This window comes from Bos mutus, chromosome 3 (assembly GCF_027580195.1).
Source record: "Bos mutus isolate GX-2022 chromosome 3, NWIPB_WYAK_1.1, whole genome shotgun sequence".
Classification (NCBI taxonomy): Eukaryota; Metazoa; Chordata; class Mammalia; order Artiodactyla; family Bovidae; genus Bos; species Bos mutus.
Genome location: NC_091619.1, coordinates 87,570,091 through 87,585,872, shown reverse-complemented (window position 1 = coordinate 87,585,872; position 15,782 = coordinate 87,570,091). Strand labels below are relative to the sequence as shown.

At 44.8% G+C, this 15,782-nt stretch overlaps 1 protein-coding gene across 1 annotated transcript in view; it reads right to left on the bottom strand.

The window, feature by feature from the left end:
• PLPP3 (phospholipid phosphatase 3) overlaps positions 1–15,782 on the bottom strand; it is an 89,487-nt gene that overhangs the window by 37,230 nt on the left and 36,475 nt on the right. The window contains exon 2 of the mRNA XM_005903333.3: positions 6,997–7,154. Coding sequence (XP_005903395.1) covers positions 6,997–7,154 — 158 coding nt within the window. The remainder of the gene's footprint in view (positions 1–6,996; positions 7,155–15,782) is intronic.

Genomic DNA, 15,782 nt, shown 5'->3' with positions numbered 1-15,782 from the left:
TATCAATTCCTGCTCCCTGTTCACCAAGCAGAATGACCTCACACTGGCCACACTCCCCTTGTAAACCTTAGGACCCTCCCTCATTAGTAAAATGGGGTCAATAATACCTATCCCCTGCAGATGCTGAAGAGGACTTAAGATAAGGCATATTAGTTTCCAGCCCACTAGATAGTGGGTCAATGGTGTCTAATCCTCTATCCCATCCCCTAACACTGACTCACATGAACAGATTGCCCAGCCTCCTAAGAATTGTCACTTAAAGTGGAGAATATCATCACCCTCATATTAGATCGGAGAAGGCAATGGCACCCCACTCCAGTACTCTTGCCTGGAAAATCCTGTCGACAGAGGAACCTGGTGGGCTGCAGTCCATGGGGTCGCTAGAGTCAGACACGACTGAGCGACTTCACTTTCACTTTTCACTTTTATGCATTGGAGAAGGAAATGCCACCCCACTCCAGTGTTCTTGCCTGGAGAATCCCAGGGACGGCGGAGCCTGGTGGGCTGCCGTCTCTGGGGTCGCACAGAGTCGGACATGACTGAAGCAACTTAGCAGCAGTAGCATATTAGATAGATTTTCCAAATAGTCCTGAATCCCTAAGAATGATAGTAACTAAGGAAAAATTACTACAGTGTATGTGTGTGTTGAGGGGGTGGGGTGGGGGGGAGGCGGGGAGGGATCTAAATCCTAATCTCAGTGCCTGTGTTTGTTACATGGCAATTGGGCCCCTCCCCCCCCCACCCCCTCAGGCAGTAAGGAGGTCTGAAGAACTCTGTAGCCCTCTGATCAGGGATGACACAGTTGAAGGATTAACGTGATCATTCTCTGTTGGTGGTCTTGGTAATTGCACAGATATAGTGGATTGTAAACTGGGGGAACTGGGTCTCCCACCAAGGCACCGCTCGGCCAGCCTGACTTCACATTTTTTTTCAGAGTTGAAGACTCGACTAACCTTTAATGAGGAGGCGGTCTTGGGGAACCTTGTTTTCTTGGCAGTGCTCTCTCAGATAAAAGGAGATGGGGGGTGGGGAGGAAGTAATGAAGTCCAGATGTGGGCAAACCGAAGCCTGATCCTGAATAAACAAGTTTTGGAGGTATAAGTTCTTCTTCTTGTCTCTCCAGCCAGAAATGTGCATGTGGTACAGAGCAGGCTCCCACGTGCATCAGAGGCCATCATCCAGATTTTAGGGAGACAAACAGGACACGTGTCCCTGCTCGCCTAGGTCCTCTAACATCTTTTGACCTAATGCTTGTCGGTTTCTGCTCGAAATGTACGGCCTCCTCTATGATTTTCACAATCATATATATTGAGTACCCAAGTTTGTGCCTTATGCTGCAATATAAAATCAAAATCAGACCAATCCCTACTCTAGCAGAATCACCAGGAATAGTCAAGTAAACAGACATGCTAGTTCAATACAGTTACCACAAAGACAGAGGTGGGCCAGGGACCTCTGGGATCTTTGGAAGGTGGGGGAGGAGGCAGTCAAGGAATGCTTCCTGGAGAAGGCGACATTGGCTTGGTGTGTATTTAAGCACCTACCACATGCAAGAGGGAAAGATCTGATCTCTGCCTTGCAAGAACCTATTATCTAGCTAGGGAGATGAAAAACGGACACAAATCGCATTGCAGGGTGATATATATTGAAGGTGCTATCTGTCTGCTAGAGATGGGGCAGCTTCGGGCAGTTTAGTGACAAGAGACAACACACAGCTTGTTAGGCGAAGGTTCAATCATGGATCACCAGCACCTGCCATGCCCTGTGGGCTTAATAAGTAATTGTGGAAGGGAAGCAGGCTTTAGAAGGCAGCAATGGTCTCATTTCAAAAAGCCTTGCCCTAGAATCAGAGGACTCCTGGTCTGGCCCTGCCACTCACTAATTACGGGAAAGTCACTTCATTTCTTGATCTCCAGTTCCCTTAGCCATACCAATCCACCCCTGAGAATCATAGAATCACTACTAAGTGCAGACAAGAGAATGTGCACATGAAGGGCACTTTGTAAACTGTACAACACTATAGAGATGAAAAGGCCACTTCTCACTGATGACACATATAACGTCAGTTGATTTGACTCCCAGAACTAGCCTATGCAGTTGGTGAACTATTGTCACCAATTTACAGTAAACGTAGGTATAGTTCTTTTCCACAGGGGTCAATGCCTTGACAGAAGTTGAAGGACACGTCACAGAATGAAGAAGCTCAGAAGTTTTAGGCCACGAACCTCAATCAAAGCCAAAATCTGAGCTTTTTCTCGAGTTAGGAATGTCATAACAGAGGTTCAAAATGGATGGGATGTGAGGAAAAGGAGCATTTTTATGGCCAGAGGGAGAAGTGGATTCACTCATGACTCACCAAACTTCAACTCCCAGATATTAAGAATCTTTATTAAACCCCTTTCAGGGTCTGACCAAAGCAAGCACTTGAGCCCATGTTTATTTAAAAGGAATACTAAGCATTTTTTCCATATTAAAATCTTTGCACATAATTCTTTGCACAGCATGGTGCAAGGCAATTGGAGAGAAGGCTAGATAAAAGATGATATTTACTGTTTTTGCTCCTAATCTCACTGCTGCTAGAGTCATTAAACCCTTAGGAGGCAGGGATAGGAACCACTGCCTTGTGGATTTGGAAGGAATTCCTATTATGCTATAATTTCAAAATCTAAGATACATCTGAAAAAGAGGTCAAAATGACCCGATTTTTCCACGTCTCCTGCCATAGAAAGGTGTCTGCTTTGTCTATAACTTCTGAAATTTGCATCTTGAAACCCCACTGGTGTGCCATTCCTTTGTTGTGGGGACTGTTCAGACTGGAGCAGGGGCACCCAGATCAGTCAAGGCTTCTCTTGTTGTTTTAAACAAACCTGACATTTGGCGGGAGGAGGCCAGGGCAGCAAGTAGCAGGCTGATTAGATTTCCAGCTCCGGGTCCCCCTTCACCCTCCCTGACTGTCATTCACGCCCTCTGATCAGAAGCAGATTCTGCATGGAGCCAGCCAGGCTCTCTGGCCAGTCACAACGGGAGAGAGGGTTGTTGTTGTTGAATTCAAGTTGTATAGCTTTTCCAGAATTGACCGTATGTATTAATGGAAATTATTCACTTTTCCTCCGAGGTCTTTGCTTTTCCTCTTGTTCATGATTACTCCGGTTCTTAATGACAGGTAAGCGGGTGAGCATACCTCATTAGGAGCCCACATCTCACGCCTTCAGCTGAAATGCAGGGGCAGCTGGATCAGGAGGCTAAAGTTTTTTTGCAAAGAGTATTGGCACGAGAGTCAAGAGACCTGAGTTCTCATGAATAAACTACAAGGGAAGAGCGGGAGATGTGATGAATCCAAAGGCTGGAGGGCCTTTCCTAATTCTACTTCTGCCAAGTAAAAGGTCTTGACTAAGTCACTTCATCATTATTTTTTTTACTTCTTCATTTTTTGATGCTGTTTACTTACAATAAAAACAGTGAACGTTTGCTGAATATACTGCCTGTGTCAGGCACTGAGTTGCTTTCCACATATTAGCTCATTTATTTCGGAAAACCTTCATAAGTAGACATAGTATCTCCATTTCATAGATGAGAGCAAGGAGGCTTACTAATTTTCTACACGTTCCATAGCAGAGGAGCTTGGAGGTAAACCAGAGCCCACACTTTTAACCCCATGTGAAACTGAGACACTGGAAAACTCTGTGTGTGTGTGTGTGTGTGTGTGTGTGTGTGTGCATGTGTGTGTGTGTTGGGAGGGTGCAAAAGGCTTGAATACGGCCCCAGGTTTCCAGGACATAACAGTAGCACCTGACAAAGGACAGCTTTCTCAGAACCAAAGGGAAGCACCATCCAGACCTATGCTGCTGGCACTGTGAGGGTGGGGGAAATGTCCTCGAAGCCCATCCCATAACATCCCACCCCACAGCCAAGGCCCAGTGCATGACTCTTTCAGGGGAATCTGGGAGGTCAGGGAGCATTTTAATTAAAACTTCCACATGACACAAGGAGAGAAGCCAGCCACAACCAAGCTCTTCAAAGCAGGTTTTTCTTAGTGAGGAAGGAAGAAGTGAGGACCCAGAAGAAGCGACATGAGCACCCTGGATCCTCCTAGCCCACTGCAGCTAAGGATGTCCCCCCCCAGGTGAGAAATCAAACAGTACTCTCATTTTACAGATGAGGAAAATGAGGCCTAGAAAACCCAGGTGGCAGTGGTTTAGTTGCTAAATCACGTCCAACTCTTGTGACCCCATGGACTGTATGTAGTTCACCAGGCTTCTCTGTCCATGGAAATTTCTCAAGCAAGAATACTGGAGTGGGTAGCCATTTCCTTCTCTGGGGTTCTTCCTGACCCAGGGATGGAACCGGGGTCTCCTGCATTGTAGGCAGGTTCTTTACTGACTGAGCCACCAGGGCAGCCCAGGGATTTACCTAATTCACATACTTCAGGGGGCCCCAGGTCTCTCTCCCTGGTGCCGTGCCCAGGAGCAGCCCACTAGGCAGGCCACTAATAACTGCACGTAAAGAGAGCAGAGACCACAGACCATACCTGTGAATGTGATATTCTTACCTCAACAGCTCCCGAGTTAGAGCCAGCTTCTAAAAGGATTCAATTTAACTGAGCGTCCAAGTGTCAAAACACCTGTTCAAACCTGAGCGCCAGATACCGTGTTAAGTATTCACCTTCCATTACAAACGTTTTTTCCAGGCAAAGCCATTCTTCCTAAAGAACTCAACCCCAACTGTAACTCTGGAGCAGAGAGTAAAATTAGATTTTGTATTTCTCAGCCTCTGAACACAAAGCTCCTTGTCCACCTTTACCACGCTTGCAAATGGACTGTTTTTCTTTTAAAGGTTGGAAAGAATTCTACTTGCCTCCCTGCCCCCTCCCCAATGTCAAACTGTTGATTGTGTGCCTGGTTTACGATGTTATTAAAAAACAAAGAGGGGTCTCAAAGTTTATAACCCACCCCCAGAGTGGGGAAGTCAAAAGAAAAACTTCATGGAGTGCACTCCGTGGACCATCAGCTGTTCATATTTGATGCAGAGAAGGCAAGAGTAGCTAACCGCCTATCCCACCGAGCACTTGAATAGGACAGCCAACCACCTGTCCACAATCAAGTCAGCAACATGGACAGAGGGCTTTGGAATAAACCAGGTTTAGGCTTGAACCCCAATTTTTAATTGCTTTTGACTTTGAGATATCACTGAACTCCTCTGAGCTTCCGCTTTTCCATTTGAATGATGGGAACACTAAGCCCCTATTTTACATGCAGTGTTGCAGTGTTCTTAATATTGGGCTTCCCTGGTGGCTCAGAGGGTAAAGAATCCACCTGCAATGCAGGAGACTCCGGTTCAATTCCTGGGTCAGGAAGATCTGCCGGAGAAGGGATAGGCTACCCACTCCAATATTCTTGGGCTTTCCTGGTGACTCAGCTGGTAAAGAATCTGCTTGCAAGGTGAGAGAACTGGGTTGGGAAGATCCCCTGGAGAAGGGAAAGGCTACCCACTCCGGTATTCTGGCCTGGAGAAGTCCATTAACTTTCTCCCTTCTTGGCTTGCTAATATAGGCCAAAGATAAGCTTCCATGATTGGATTAACACAAAGATGACTTAGAATCTAGAAGAGAGAATTTTTTATCTTGGTGAACGTGATACTTAGCCCTTTGCCCATGTTGCTGGGGTTCAAGGACAAAGAAAAAACTGAAAATAGCAGATATGTGAAATGGATGTCTGTGAAAACGTATGAACTACAAATTATAAGACTGGATTCCCTCACTCGTCCCCTCCCCTGCTCTAAATGGACACATCTAAAACAAAGCTGTGATCTAAGTACAGCCCAGATAGATGACACCCCAATTCCCACATGGCTACCATTGCTCAAAATAATTCTGGACCTTGTCAAGCTGGTAGCACATTTTTGCACCTGCAGTGAGGGCTTCATCCTCTAAGGGAAGATCTGGATATAAGTCTAGACTTTACCCCTGGGTGTGAGCGACCTGGTCAGCAATTAAGAGTTTATCAAGTACTTCAATATTCATGATCTCTTTTATTCCTCACTGCAAAGCTTTGAAGCAAGATGGTCACCCTTGGTTTTAAATATGTACAAGCTTGGCAGTGGAGGGCCAGGTCTAGAACTTAGGTCTTTGGACTGCAAGTCTCATTTACCAGGTGAGAGAATTAAACAATATGCCAGATCATGCCAGCGGCATTATCACTGTCAGAGCAGCAGCACAATCGTGTGGAAAAAAATATAGAAAATGCCCAAGATATTCAGTAAGGCATTTCTCCTGTCCTCTGGGGCTCAGATTTACAACATGGCGGCTCAGAGCTCAGACTCTGGAGTAAGGGACGTGCACGCATGCTCAGTCACTCAGTCGTGTCCAACTCTTCGTGAGCTCACGGACTGTAGCCTTGTGTCTCTTGGTCCATGAGATTCTCCAGGCAAGAATACTGGAGTGGGTTGTCGTGACCTCCTCCAGAGGATCTTCCTGACTCAGGGATCAAACCCTCATCTCTTATATCTTCTGCATTGGCAGCCGGGTTCTTTACCACTAGCACCGCCTGGGAAGCCTGGGATAAGGAAGACAACTAGGTCTAAACCCCAACTCTATCATTCATGAACCAAGTGACCTTAGGCAAATTATTTTTACTCTGCGGACCTCCGTTTCTTAATTTGTAGAAGAAAGATAAGGATAATATCTAAACTTTGACTATTGTAGAGATAATGTATGCAAAGTATTTTAGAAGGTTGCTTAGCATACTTTTATAATATTTGCAGTGTATATGTATTTTTTTATTTTAAAATATTAAGTTGGACAAAAATCTCTTTTGGGTTTTGAATAGCCCAAATGAACTTTTTGGCCAACCCAATACTTTTAGTAATAGTAGTAACTGCATGAAATAGTGTTAATCAAGTGAAATTCTACTTGATCTTCTAAACCTCTGCTATATCAGATAGACCATGATGTGCTGCCAGGGAATCAGACAGGTTGCCCATCGAAGTCTGGGCGCTTACCGCGAGGATGGCAATAACAATCCCCACAGCGGTGAGCACAGCGTCGTTGATTGTCTCCCCAGTTTTCTGCGGATACTTGATGCTCTCGTCGTTGCAGTAAAAGCCCCGGTGGTAAGGCTTGATGGTGCTCGTCTCGATGATGATGAAAGGCAGGCCGGCTGGTCAAGATGGAACCATCATCACCATGTACAGGGGAGAAAACGAAACAGGGAAAACATCAGTGCAAAGGGGCCAAAGAAGAAGCAAACACCACCCCAGATAGCAGCATCGATAGTGACGTCGATTCCTTGCCTTTGTAGTGACCCATGGCACCCCACTCCAGTACTCTTGCCTGGAAAATCCCATGGACGGAGGAGCCTGGTTGGCTGCAGTCCATGGGGTCGCGAAGAGTTGGACACGACAGAGTGACTTCACTTTCACTTTTCCCTTTCATGCATTGGAGAAGGAAATGGCAACCCACTCCAGTGTTCTTGCCTGGAGAATCCCAGGGACGGCAGAGCCTGGCGGGCTGCCGTCTATGGGGTCATACAGAGTCGGACACGACTGAAGCGACTTAGCAGCAGCAGCAGCACAGCCTTCTCTGGGGCTTCCCAGGTGGCTCAGTGGTAAAGAATCCGACTATAGTGCAGGAGAGACAGGATTCCATCCCTGGGTTGGAACGATCCCCTGGAGAAGGAAATGGCAACCCACTCCAGGATTCTTGCGTGGGAAATCCCATAGATAGAGAAGCCTGGCGGGCTACAGTCCATGGGTCGCAAAAGAGTCAGACAAGACTGACTAAGTGACGAAACAACAACAAAGCCTTCTCCACATGCAACCCCTTTCTGCCTTCACTCATGACTAAGAGATGTAGCATGAGCCTCTTGTCTTGACCAAGAGCACAGAGGGAGACAGTGCAAGCACCAGGCAGGAGCTTTTCCACTATTCTACGTCATCCTGCTAAAGTCAAAGCACGATTTGTAACTATCACTAACAAAGTTCCAAATCTAATGAGGTCTCATGATGCCTCCAAGTGCCTTCCTCTCTTAAGCCAACCATTTCCCTTTTGAAAAGCTCACCTCAAGGCACTCAGGCATGGAATTCTGAAAACCCTGGAGTAAGATAATTTGAATTTGAACCCCCAGATCCACCACTTCCTAGCAATGAGGCTTCTGCTTCCTTCTCCATCTTCCTGAGCCTTAGTTTCCTCACAAATGAGTTGTACTAATGCCTAAAGGGGATCAAAGCATTCAAAACTCCTAGCAGAGTGCTGGCACACAGAAGCTACTCAGCGAACAGCATTTCCAATTCTTTTCTTTCACTGTTCAACAAGACATTGACAAGACTGAACAGAGCTGAGCTGGGCCCTGCTGCCTGCAGACCTGGAGCGGAGCCCAAGGGCATCAGGAGCACCGCGAGGCACTCTCGCAGCTGCTGCGAGTTTATCAGCGTCCAGTTCAGATGCCATTTTCTTAAAGGTCATGGAAAATAGATTTCATCACCTGCCAGGAAAGGCCCTTATAAGCCTGAAGCAAAAAGTGAAGGCCCACAATCTCTTTTGCTTGGACCAGGCAGCAGCCTCCAAATTGGTCTCCTGGCCTTCTGTGCCTCTTACATATATCCACCTGTTTACTTCCTGGGCATGAGCATGTCATGGCCATGCTCAAGGTTTGTCAATGGTTCCCCACCACACAGGACAAGATGATGTCCCTAAGTCCAACCTCTGGAGTTCCCACAACCTGAACCTCCTTGACACACACTCCAACCAAATGACATAGGACCTCTGTCTTGGTTCGTGCTCTCCTCTTAAGCTTGAAAGACACTTCCTCCCCTACCTCCAAGTTCAACACCAAGCCCCATTGCCACCTCACCAAGATGAGGAAAAGGTAAAATAGAAGTGAAAGGTGAGCCACTGAATGTCAAGACTAAGGAAGACCATGAAAAATATCTGGCCAATGATAATAGCCACTGCTGATGTGCGCCAACAATGTAGAAGACACTTTGCATCCATTTTTGCATTGAGCCCTCTAACAACCCTGAGTGGTCATTTTAAAATCATATAAGCACTGCTATCCCTCATCTCCCAGTAGAGAAAAGAGAGGCTCAGAATGACTGTTTAGCTCACTCAGAGTCTCTTAGTCCACCTCCAAAGTGCCCGAATCCCCAGTTTAACTTTACAAATTGGTTTCATCCATATAGGAATTTCATTAGTGGGGGAAAAAAATGTGATAAGCAGCCATTTAAAAGATAAGATTCCATTTTCATGTTTTTCCAAAAGAATTAAGCTCATGTCATGTTACTCAAAGGCCCAGACTGCCTTAAAAAAAAAAAAAAAAAAAAAAAGCAATGTACCATGAACTCCACAGTTTTTCAATGACTTTAGTCCAGGCCAGCAGTGATAAAAATGCTCACTTTCTAAAAAGTGTATTTATGTATCACTGTGCATACACACATGGATTTATTTGGTTTTATTCTTTGGATTTATTTGAATTCTACGGCTATTTATTTTGTGACCCCTAACTGCTTCCTGCTAGAACAACAATTTACTTTATCAAATTCATACTGGTGCTTTGAAAAGAAAGCCCAGCCACACACCACAGCATTGTGCCTGACCTTCAGAAAGTAAACACAGAGGGGCCCTGGAAGGCAATCACCAGCAGCTCTTGAAATTCTGTCTCTGCAAGGACGGAGAAAAGGAGCAGGAAGGGGAGACAGTGAATGCATGTTCTGGCTTAGTGGTGGCAAGTGCAGTTAGCTGGTCCTCTTGGGTTGGGGGCTAGGAGACAGAAGATATCCTGTGGGCCAGAGCCATCTTCATTCCACTGCCTAAACACTTTGAAATGTGGCCAAGTTGGCTATGAAAAGGAGCTGCGAAGCCAGCAGTATGATATTAATAGTCCGCTTTTAAAGTTCCACACATCGTGATCAGCCCTGTTAGCTTCGCATCTGAGCCCGGCCGCAGCCTCTGTGGTGCCGAGGAGCCAAAGCGTTGCTAATAAACTCAGGAAGGGAACAGACCCCCAGTTCCTTACATTTGTGCTCCGCTCTTAGGCCTCCAGCTTCTATTTTTAATAGTGTTCACATGATAGGCCTGTAAAACATATGTTTCTAAGGACAATAAAACACATATAAAGGAGCTGTGGAGTCAGACTGAACTCGGTTAATGATTTCAACTCTGCTCGCCCCTACTTGAGCAAGTTACTTCCCATCTCACGACCCCCTTCTCATCTGCTCAATGGGAAAAATAGAGACTTGCTTTGAGATTGATGGGATGGTATAATACATTAATGTATTCACTCACTCATTCAACAAATATTTATTGAGTCTCAAATATGCCTATGAAGTACAAGGAATACAGAAATGACATAAGTCCTGCCCTCAGGAAGCTTATAGTCAAGTAGGGGAAGATATAGATCATGGAATGAAATCAGTACAGGGAGTTGTTTTAGTTGGAAAAAAACAGGCAAGAGCATGGGGAAGGGTCAGCGCAGAGTCTGGTGCACATTGTGGACACTCAAAAATTCTGTAAGGAAGAAGGAAGGGAAAGTCCCACAGAGAAGGTTAGGAAAGAAAATCTGTCTAGTCAGTTCTTCTGCACTCAGCCTGGGAGCCATCCAAGCCCTCTTCCTTCCTTCCTAGTCCAAGGCTTGGGGAGGGTTTCCGGTTCCAATAATATGGATGATGACCACAAGCAGACAAGAAGTTGGATCTGAATATGGTTCATTTTATTTTCTTGAAAGGCATGGAGACAGCATTGAGAAAACCCAATGGCCTTTTCTGTCTCCCCTACAGACTTGTGGCATGATTGGGGGTGATGCCAGTCGAGTCTTGACTTGGCTCCAGGAAAAGAATAACCTCAGATTCCCTTCGGTTGATGGGAGAAGCATAAATATGTCTCCCTCAATGGGGCAGCCAGTCCTCAAGTGACATAATGCCTTGCCTCTCCAGGACACAGAGATGAGGCCATTCTAATCCAAAGCAGGATTTCCATTTCCAATGTTGGCACTATCTTTATTACCAATCACTATATTTCCTGACTGTTTCATTTCAAGAAAATTCCTAGTGATAGGTACTGGAAATTGAGGTGACAGTACATCAAAGTACCTGGCCTCAAGAAGCTCATGGTGGTGTAAAAAAGTCAAGAAAACAAGTGCACTAAAATATTTTTACAGTGTGAGGACCGACAGATGTAGAAAGTACAATGAATGCACAAAAGAGCACTCTACAGGGGACACTAAAGATGGTCCAGAGGGGAGGTTTAATTTGACACTGATGTGAGTAGGTTTATGGGATCCTAATGCAGGCATAGGAGAAGGCAATGGCACCCCACTCCAGTACTCTTGCCTGGAAAATCCCATGGATGGAAGAGCCTGGTGGGCTGCAATCCATGGGGTCGATAGGAGTCGGGCACGACTGAGCGACTTCACTTTCACTTTTCACTTTCATGCCTTGGAGAGGGAAATGGCACCCCACTCCGTGTTCTTGCCTGGAGAATCCCGAGGACAGAGGAGCCTAGTGGGCTGCCGTCTATGGGGTCACACAGAGTCGGACACGACTGAAGCGACTTAGCAGCAGCAGCAGCAATGCAGGCATGCATGCTAAGCCACTTCAGTCATGTCCGACTCTGTGCGACCCCATGAACAGCAGCCCACCAGGCTCCTTTATCCATGGAATTCTCTAGGCAAGAATACTGGAGTGGGTTTCCATTTCCTTCTCCCTGGAGTCCTAAATACACCTATAGAAACAGTGTAGCTTAGGGATTGCAGTAGGGCTTCCTAGGTGGCACTAGTGGTAAAGAATCTGTCTACCAATGCAGAAGACTCAAGAGACACAGGCTCCATCCCTAGGTCAGGAAAAATCCTCTGGAGGAGGAAATGGTAACCCAAGCCAGTATTCTTGCCTGGAAAATCCCACGCCATGGACAGAGGGGCCTGGGAGGGCTACAGCCCCTGGGGTCACAAAGAGTCAGATACAACTAAGCAACTGAGCACAGAGCACAGGGACCACAATAGGCTATCAACAAAATGAGGCTCACTGCTATGATGAAAATACAATTTTAAATCTGGCCACAGAGGTGGGAGAGATACCCAAGGTACAGAAGATCCCCACATAAACTGGCAAGTCAGACAAACCTGTGGCCTGTTCTGTTCTCAGCGCTGATGGAACTACTGAGTTGGAGCCCCAGCCTTCCAGTGGCCCAAAGGCCAATAGGAGAAGCAGTCATAAACGTTAACACATTAAGTCACCCTAAGGTTCAAAAGGATTAAAGTGACTTACCAGAGTCACTGGGTCAGAAAAGCTGTGGAGGTGGATGGGATCAAATGCTCTGACTCCTGGGCACATTCTAAAGTAAATGAGTCACTTAAAATAGAAGGAAGCACCTATGAGTATTAATAATTAATTGAAGCTCAGCAAATCTCATGATCTTTGAAGAAAGAAAGTGCTTTGTTTGGAACAGTCAAGGCAACAGCACTGGCTCCTGTTCCCTGAACATTTACCGTGTACTACACACATTAGTGTCTAATATTATTAAAACTCTGAGGCCAATATCCTGGAATTAAATTTATCTATACTGAAAGGTACATTACAAGCTTTTTGCAAAGAAAAATGAAAATGTAAGTGAACACACACACACACACACACACACACACACACACCCCATCTGGTGATTCTAAGACCTCAGACTCAAGCATTTCTCCTTCTTTTAATCAAGGATCAATTAACTTCCTAAACCTCCAGGGACCTCTTGGGATGTGTAGGCTGCAGGGGAGGTGAAATACGAACTCACTGACAAACACTTAATGGGCAGAAAATCAAAGCATGAAGAAAAGCCCCTGTGTTGGGTTCAGCCTTTGAAAGTTCTTGGGCTTTGAAAAACTAACAGTTGGGCAGGTTGGGCGGTTTGGGGGTGGGGTGTAAAAAAACATGGGATAAGTTTTCATGGCCCACCCATTGATAAAGTCATGTGGGAAGTGTTACCAAAGTGACCCAACCCCAGAGCCCTGCTCCCTCCAGCCACAGCTTCAAGTTTGTGCAAAATTAAACACAGCCTCCTGTTCTCAAAGTGATTTTTAGAAAGCATTTGTGAAGGTAGGAGAAGAGTAGGGTGGGAGAGTGAATGAGAAATTTTTGCACTTTTGCATGACCAAAATCAGATCATCAGGGAGAGATTTTCCCATCATTCCTGTAGGCCTTTTCCAGAACTGTCCAACTTTCCACTTCACCCAAACTGTAGTTACCCTAAAATGAGCCAAGTCTAGCATTCAGCTAATACCTGCAGAAAGCCTACATATCTACTCACAAAATAATATTGGATAAAGAGCCCATGTGCAGTCTAGTTTAATGATTCTGTGACAGGAATTTATACATTTTAGCTAGGGTATAGAGTTCTATCAATTTTACTGTTTTATTCCCTTTGCAAATGGAAAATTAAGGCTCAGAAAGGTTAAGAAGCCCATCTGAAGTCAAAGTGAGCAAATGGCACCAATTCAGACCAGTATAGAAGTAGAGCTCAACAGGGGACTTCCAGTGGCAAAGAATCCACCTGCCAACTCAGGGGACACAGGATGGATCCCTGACCCTGGAATTAAGATCCCACACGCCACGGGGCAACAAAGACTGTGTGTCCCAACTACTGAGCCCGTGTGCTCTGGAGCCTGCAAGCCCCAACGAGAGAGAAGCCCACACACCACAGAGGAAGATCCTGCTGCTACTAAGACCAATGCAGCCAAAAATAAATAAATATTAAGAAAAAGAAAGAAAAATACAGATGGACCACACCAGGTTTCTGATTCCAAAGAGTTTAGAATCTAATTAGGAATTAATGTATTTTAATCTCCACAACAGCTCTGAAAAGTTAAAGGCTCTTATTTTCATTTTTACCCAACAGAAAATTGAAGCCAGAACTTTCATAACATGGCCAAGGTTCCCAAGTGAGTCAACTGGTCACTGGGATTTGAACTCAGGTCTGTCTTTCTTTTGGCTTATGTTTTCTTACTCCTGACCCTCCCTTTCTTTATAAATGTCTTCCCTGTTAAAATATGACCAACTGATTTTTTTTTTAATCACTTAAGGCCAGAATGGTCAACCCAACTACTACTTAGAGGTTCAAAATACAAATATTTATGTTGCTTGTAAGTGACAGGGTTTCTATTTAAAGTAATTAATTGCTACTGGTCTTAGAAGTGTGCAAACTTTCTTTGGTTTACGATATTTGTCCAGATTTTTAGACTGGACACAATCCAGATGAGACAAAACTAAGTTTACTATGAAGGCGTTTCCCACCTTTGAAAGAGGCTGCCATGAAAAACACTTGCTGTTGGCTGGTGTGAACATTCAGCATTCTGGTCTAGAGGTTCTCTTTGACAAATGCTCAATTCTTTGGTCCTGGAAAGCTCAGGCCTTTTTTTTTTTTTTTTCACAAAAAGAAGATTGTCAGAATCCAAAGCAACCACATGGTAGAAATGAAGAAAGGAATGGCAGGTCCAGCCCTGGCTCCTGGGTTCCTTGAGTCTAAATCCTGGGTCCTCAATTGGATTCCACAAGCACATATGGACAGTTCCTGAGCGCTGGGCACGGTGTGAGGTGCTCAGCACACAACCTAGAGCACCGTGTTGGGTTCCTTAACTTCAGAAAGTCTCAGGTTCCGTGACAAAGAGACACCTGACTTAGTCTATTTGTGTGTATGAAAAATGACTTTGAATGGTCTTTCTAATTTGAAAGTGCTTAAAGTATTATAAAAGCATTTTATCCTTTAGAATAAATAATAGCCACCTTAAAGTCTCAGCTCTGGCAGTTTTGGCTTTTGCAGTTGGAATTTTAAAGGGCTGCCATATCCACCAAGAAGTAAAAAACAGGTCATCCAATAGTCAGTGATTTATGCCTTTCACTGAGAGAATTCCAGACCTCTTTTGTTGCCATTATATATTTCACAAATGGGATACTTTATTTCTATTACTACACAAAGGACTTATGATTCCTCTCCTCCAGGTAAAAATAAGTCAAGACCTCCTTTCTCTCTTTTGATGCCTCTTTAAATAAGAGTGGGAGTCCATGTACACTCATTGGGCACTTATTGTGTGCCAGGAGGTTTGGATATATCAACTAATTTAACTCTCAAAACAATCCTCTAAATTATCAGTTAATTACCAAAGCACAGAAGATTATAATTTGCCTCAGTGTCCACTTTGCTAATAAGAGGTGTAACCAGAGTATGTAATCAAATACTCTGACTCTAAAGTTCATTCAGAGATGGGGCCAGTGAGCCTGCCCTTCTTAAGTACACATAAACTCTGTCTATACAGATGATTCGCAAAGCTACAAAGCTCTGGAAAGTGGAGGTTGACCTTAAACAAGGATTAAAAAGTAAAGCCTTAGATGTTGAGATGCATTTGTACAGATCCAGCTACTCTCAGTCTCTCTTATGAGCCAGAGATGTTCATTTGCAATATACTGCCCAGAACTAGGACATGGTAAGAATCACATGTGTGGTTTCACAGTTCTTAGGTAAATGATCACCTCTGATCTTCCTGACAATTCTGGAAAGTAATGTTTTTAACATCTGGATTAAACTATCACTGGCAAACTCTGATTCAAGACCTGAATATGTTTTCTACAAAGGAGCCACTTAGCCACGTAACCCACTCTGGCAGAGTTACTTTTTTCCAATTAAACCAGAAATTTTGGAATCAGGCAGACAGGATTCTACTTCTATCACCTGTCATGCTTACTGTATGACCTTGGGCATGTCACTTGACCTCTTTGAACTCCATTTGCATCACCGTGCAATATTTCTCAACATACAAAGT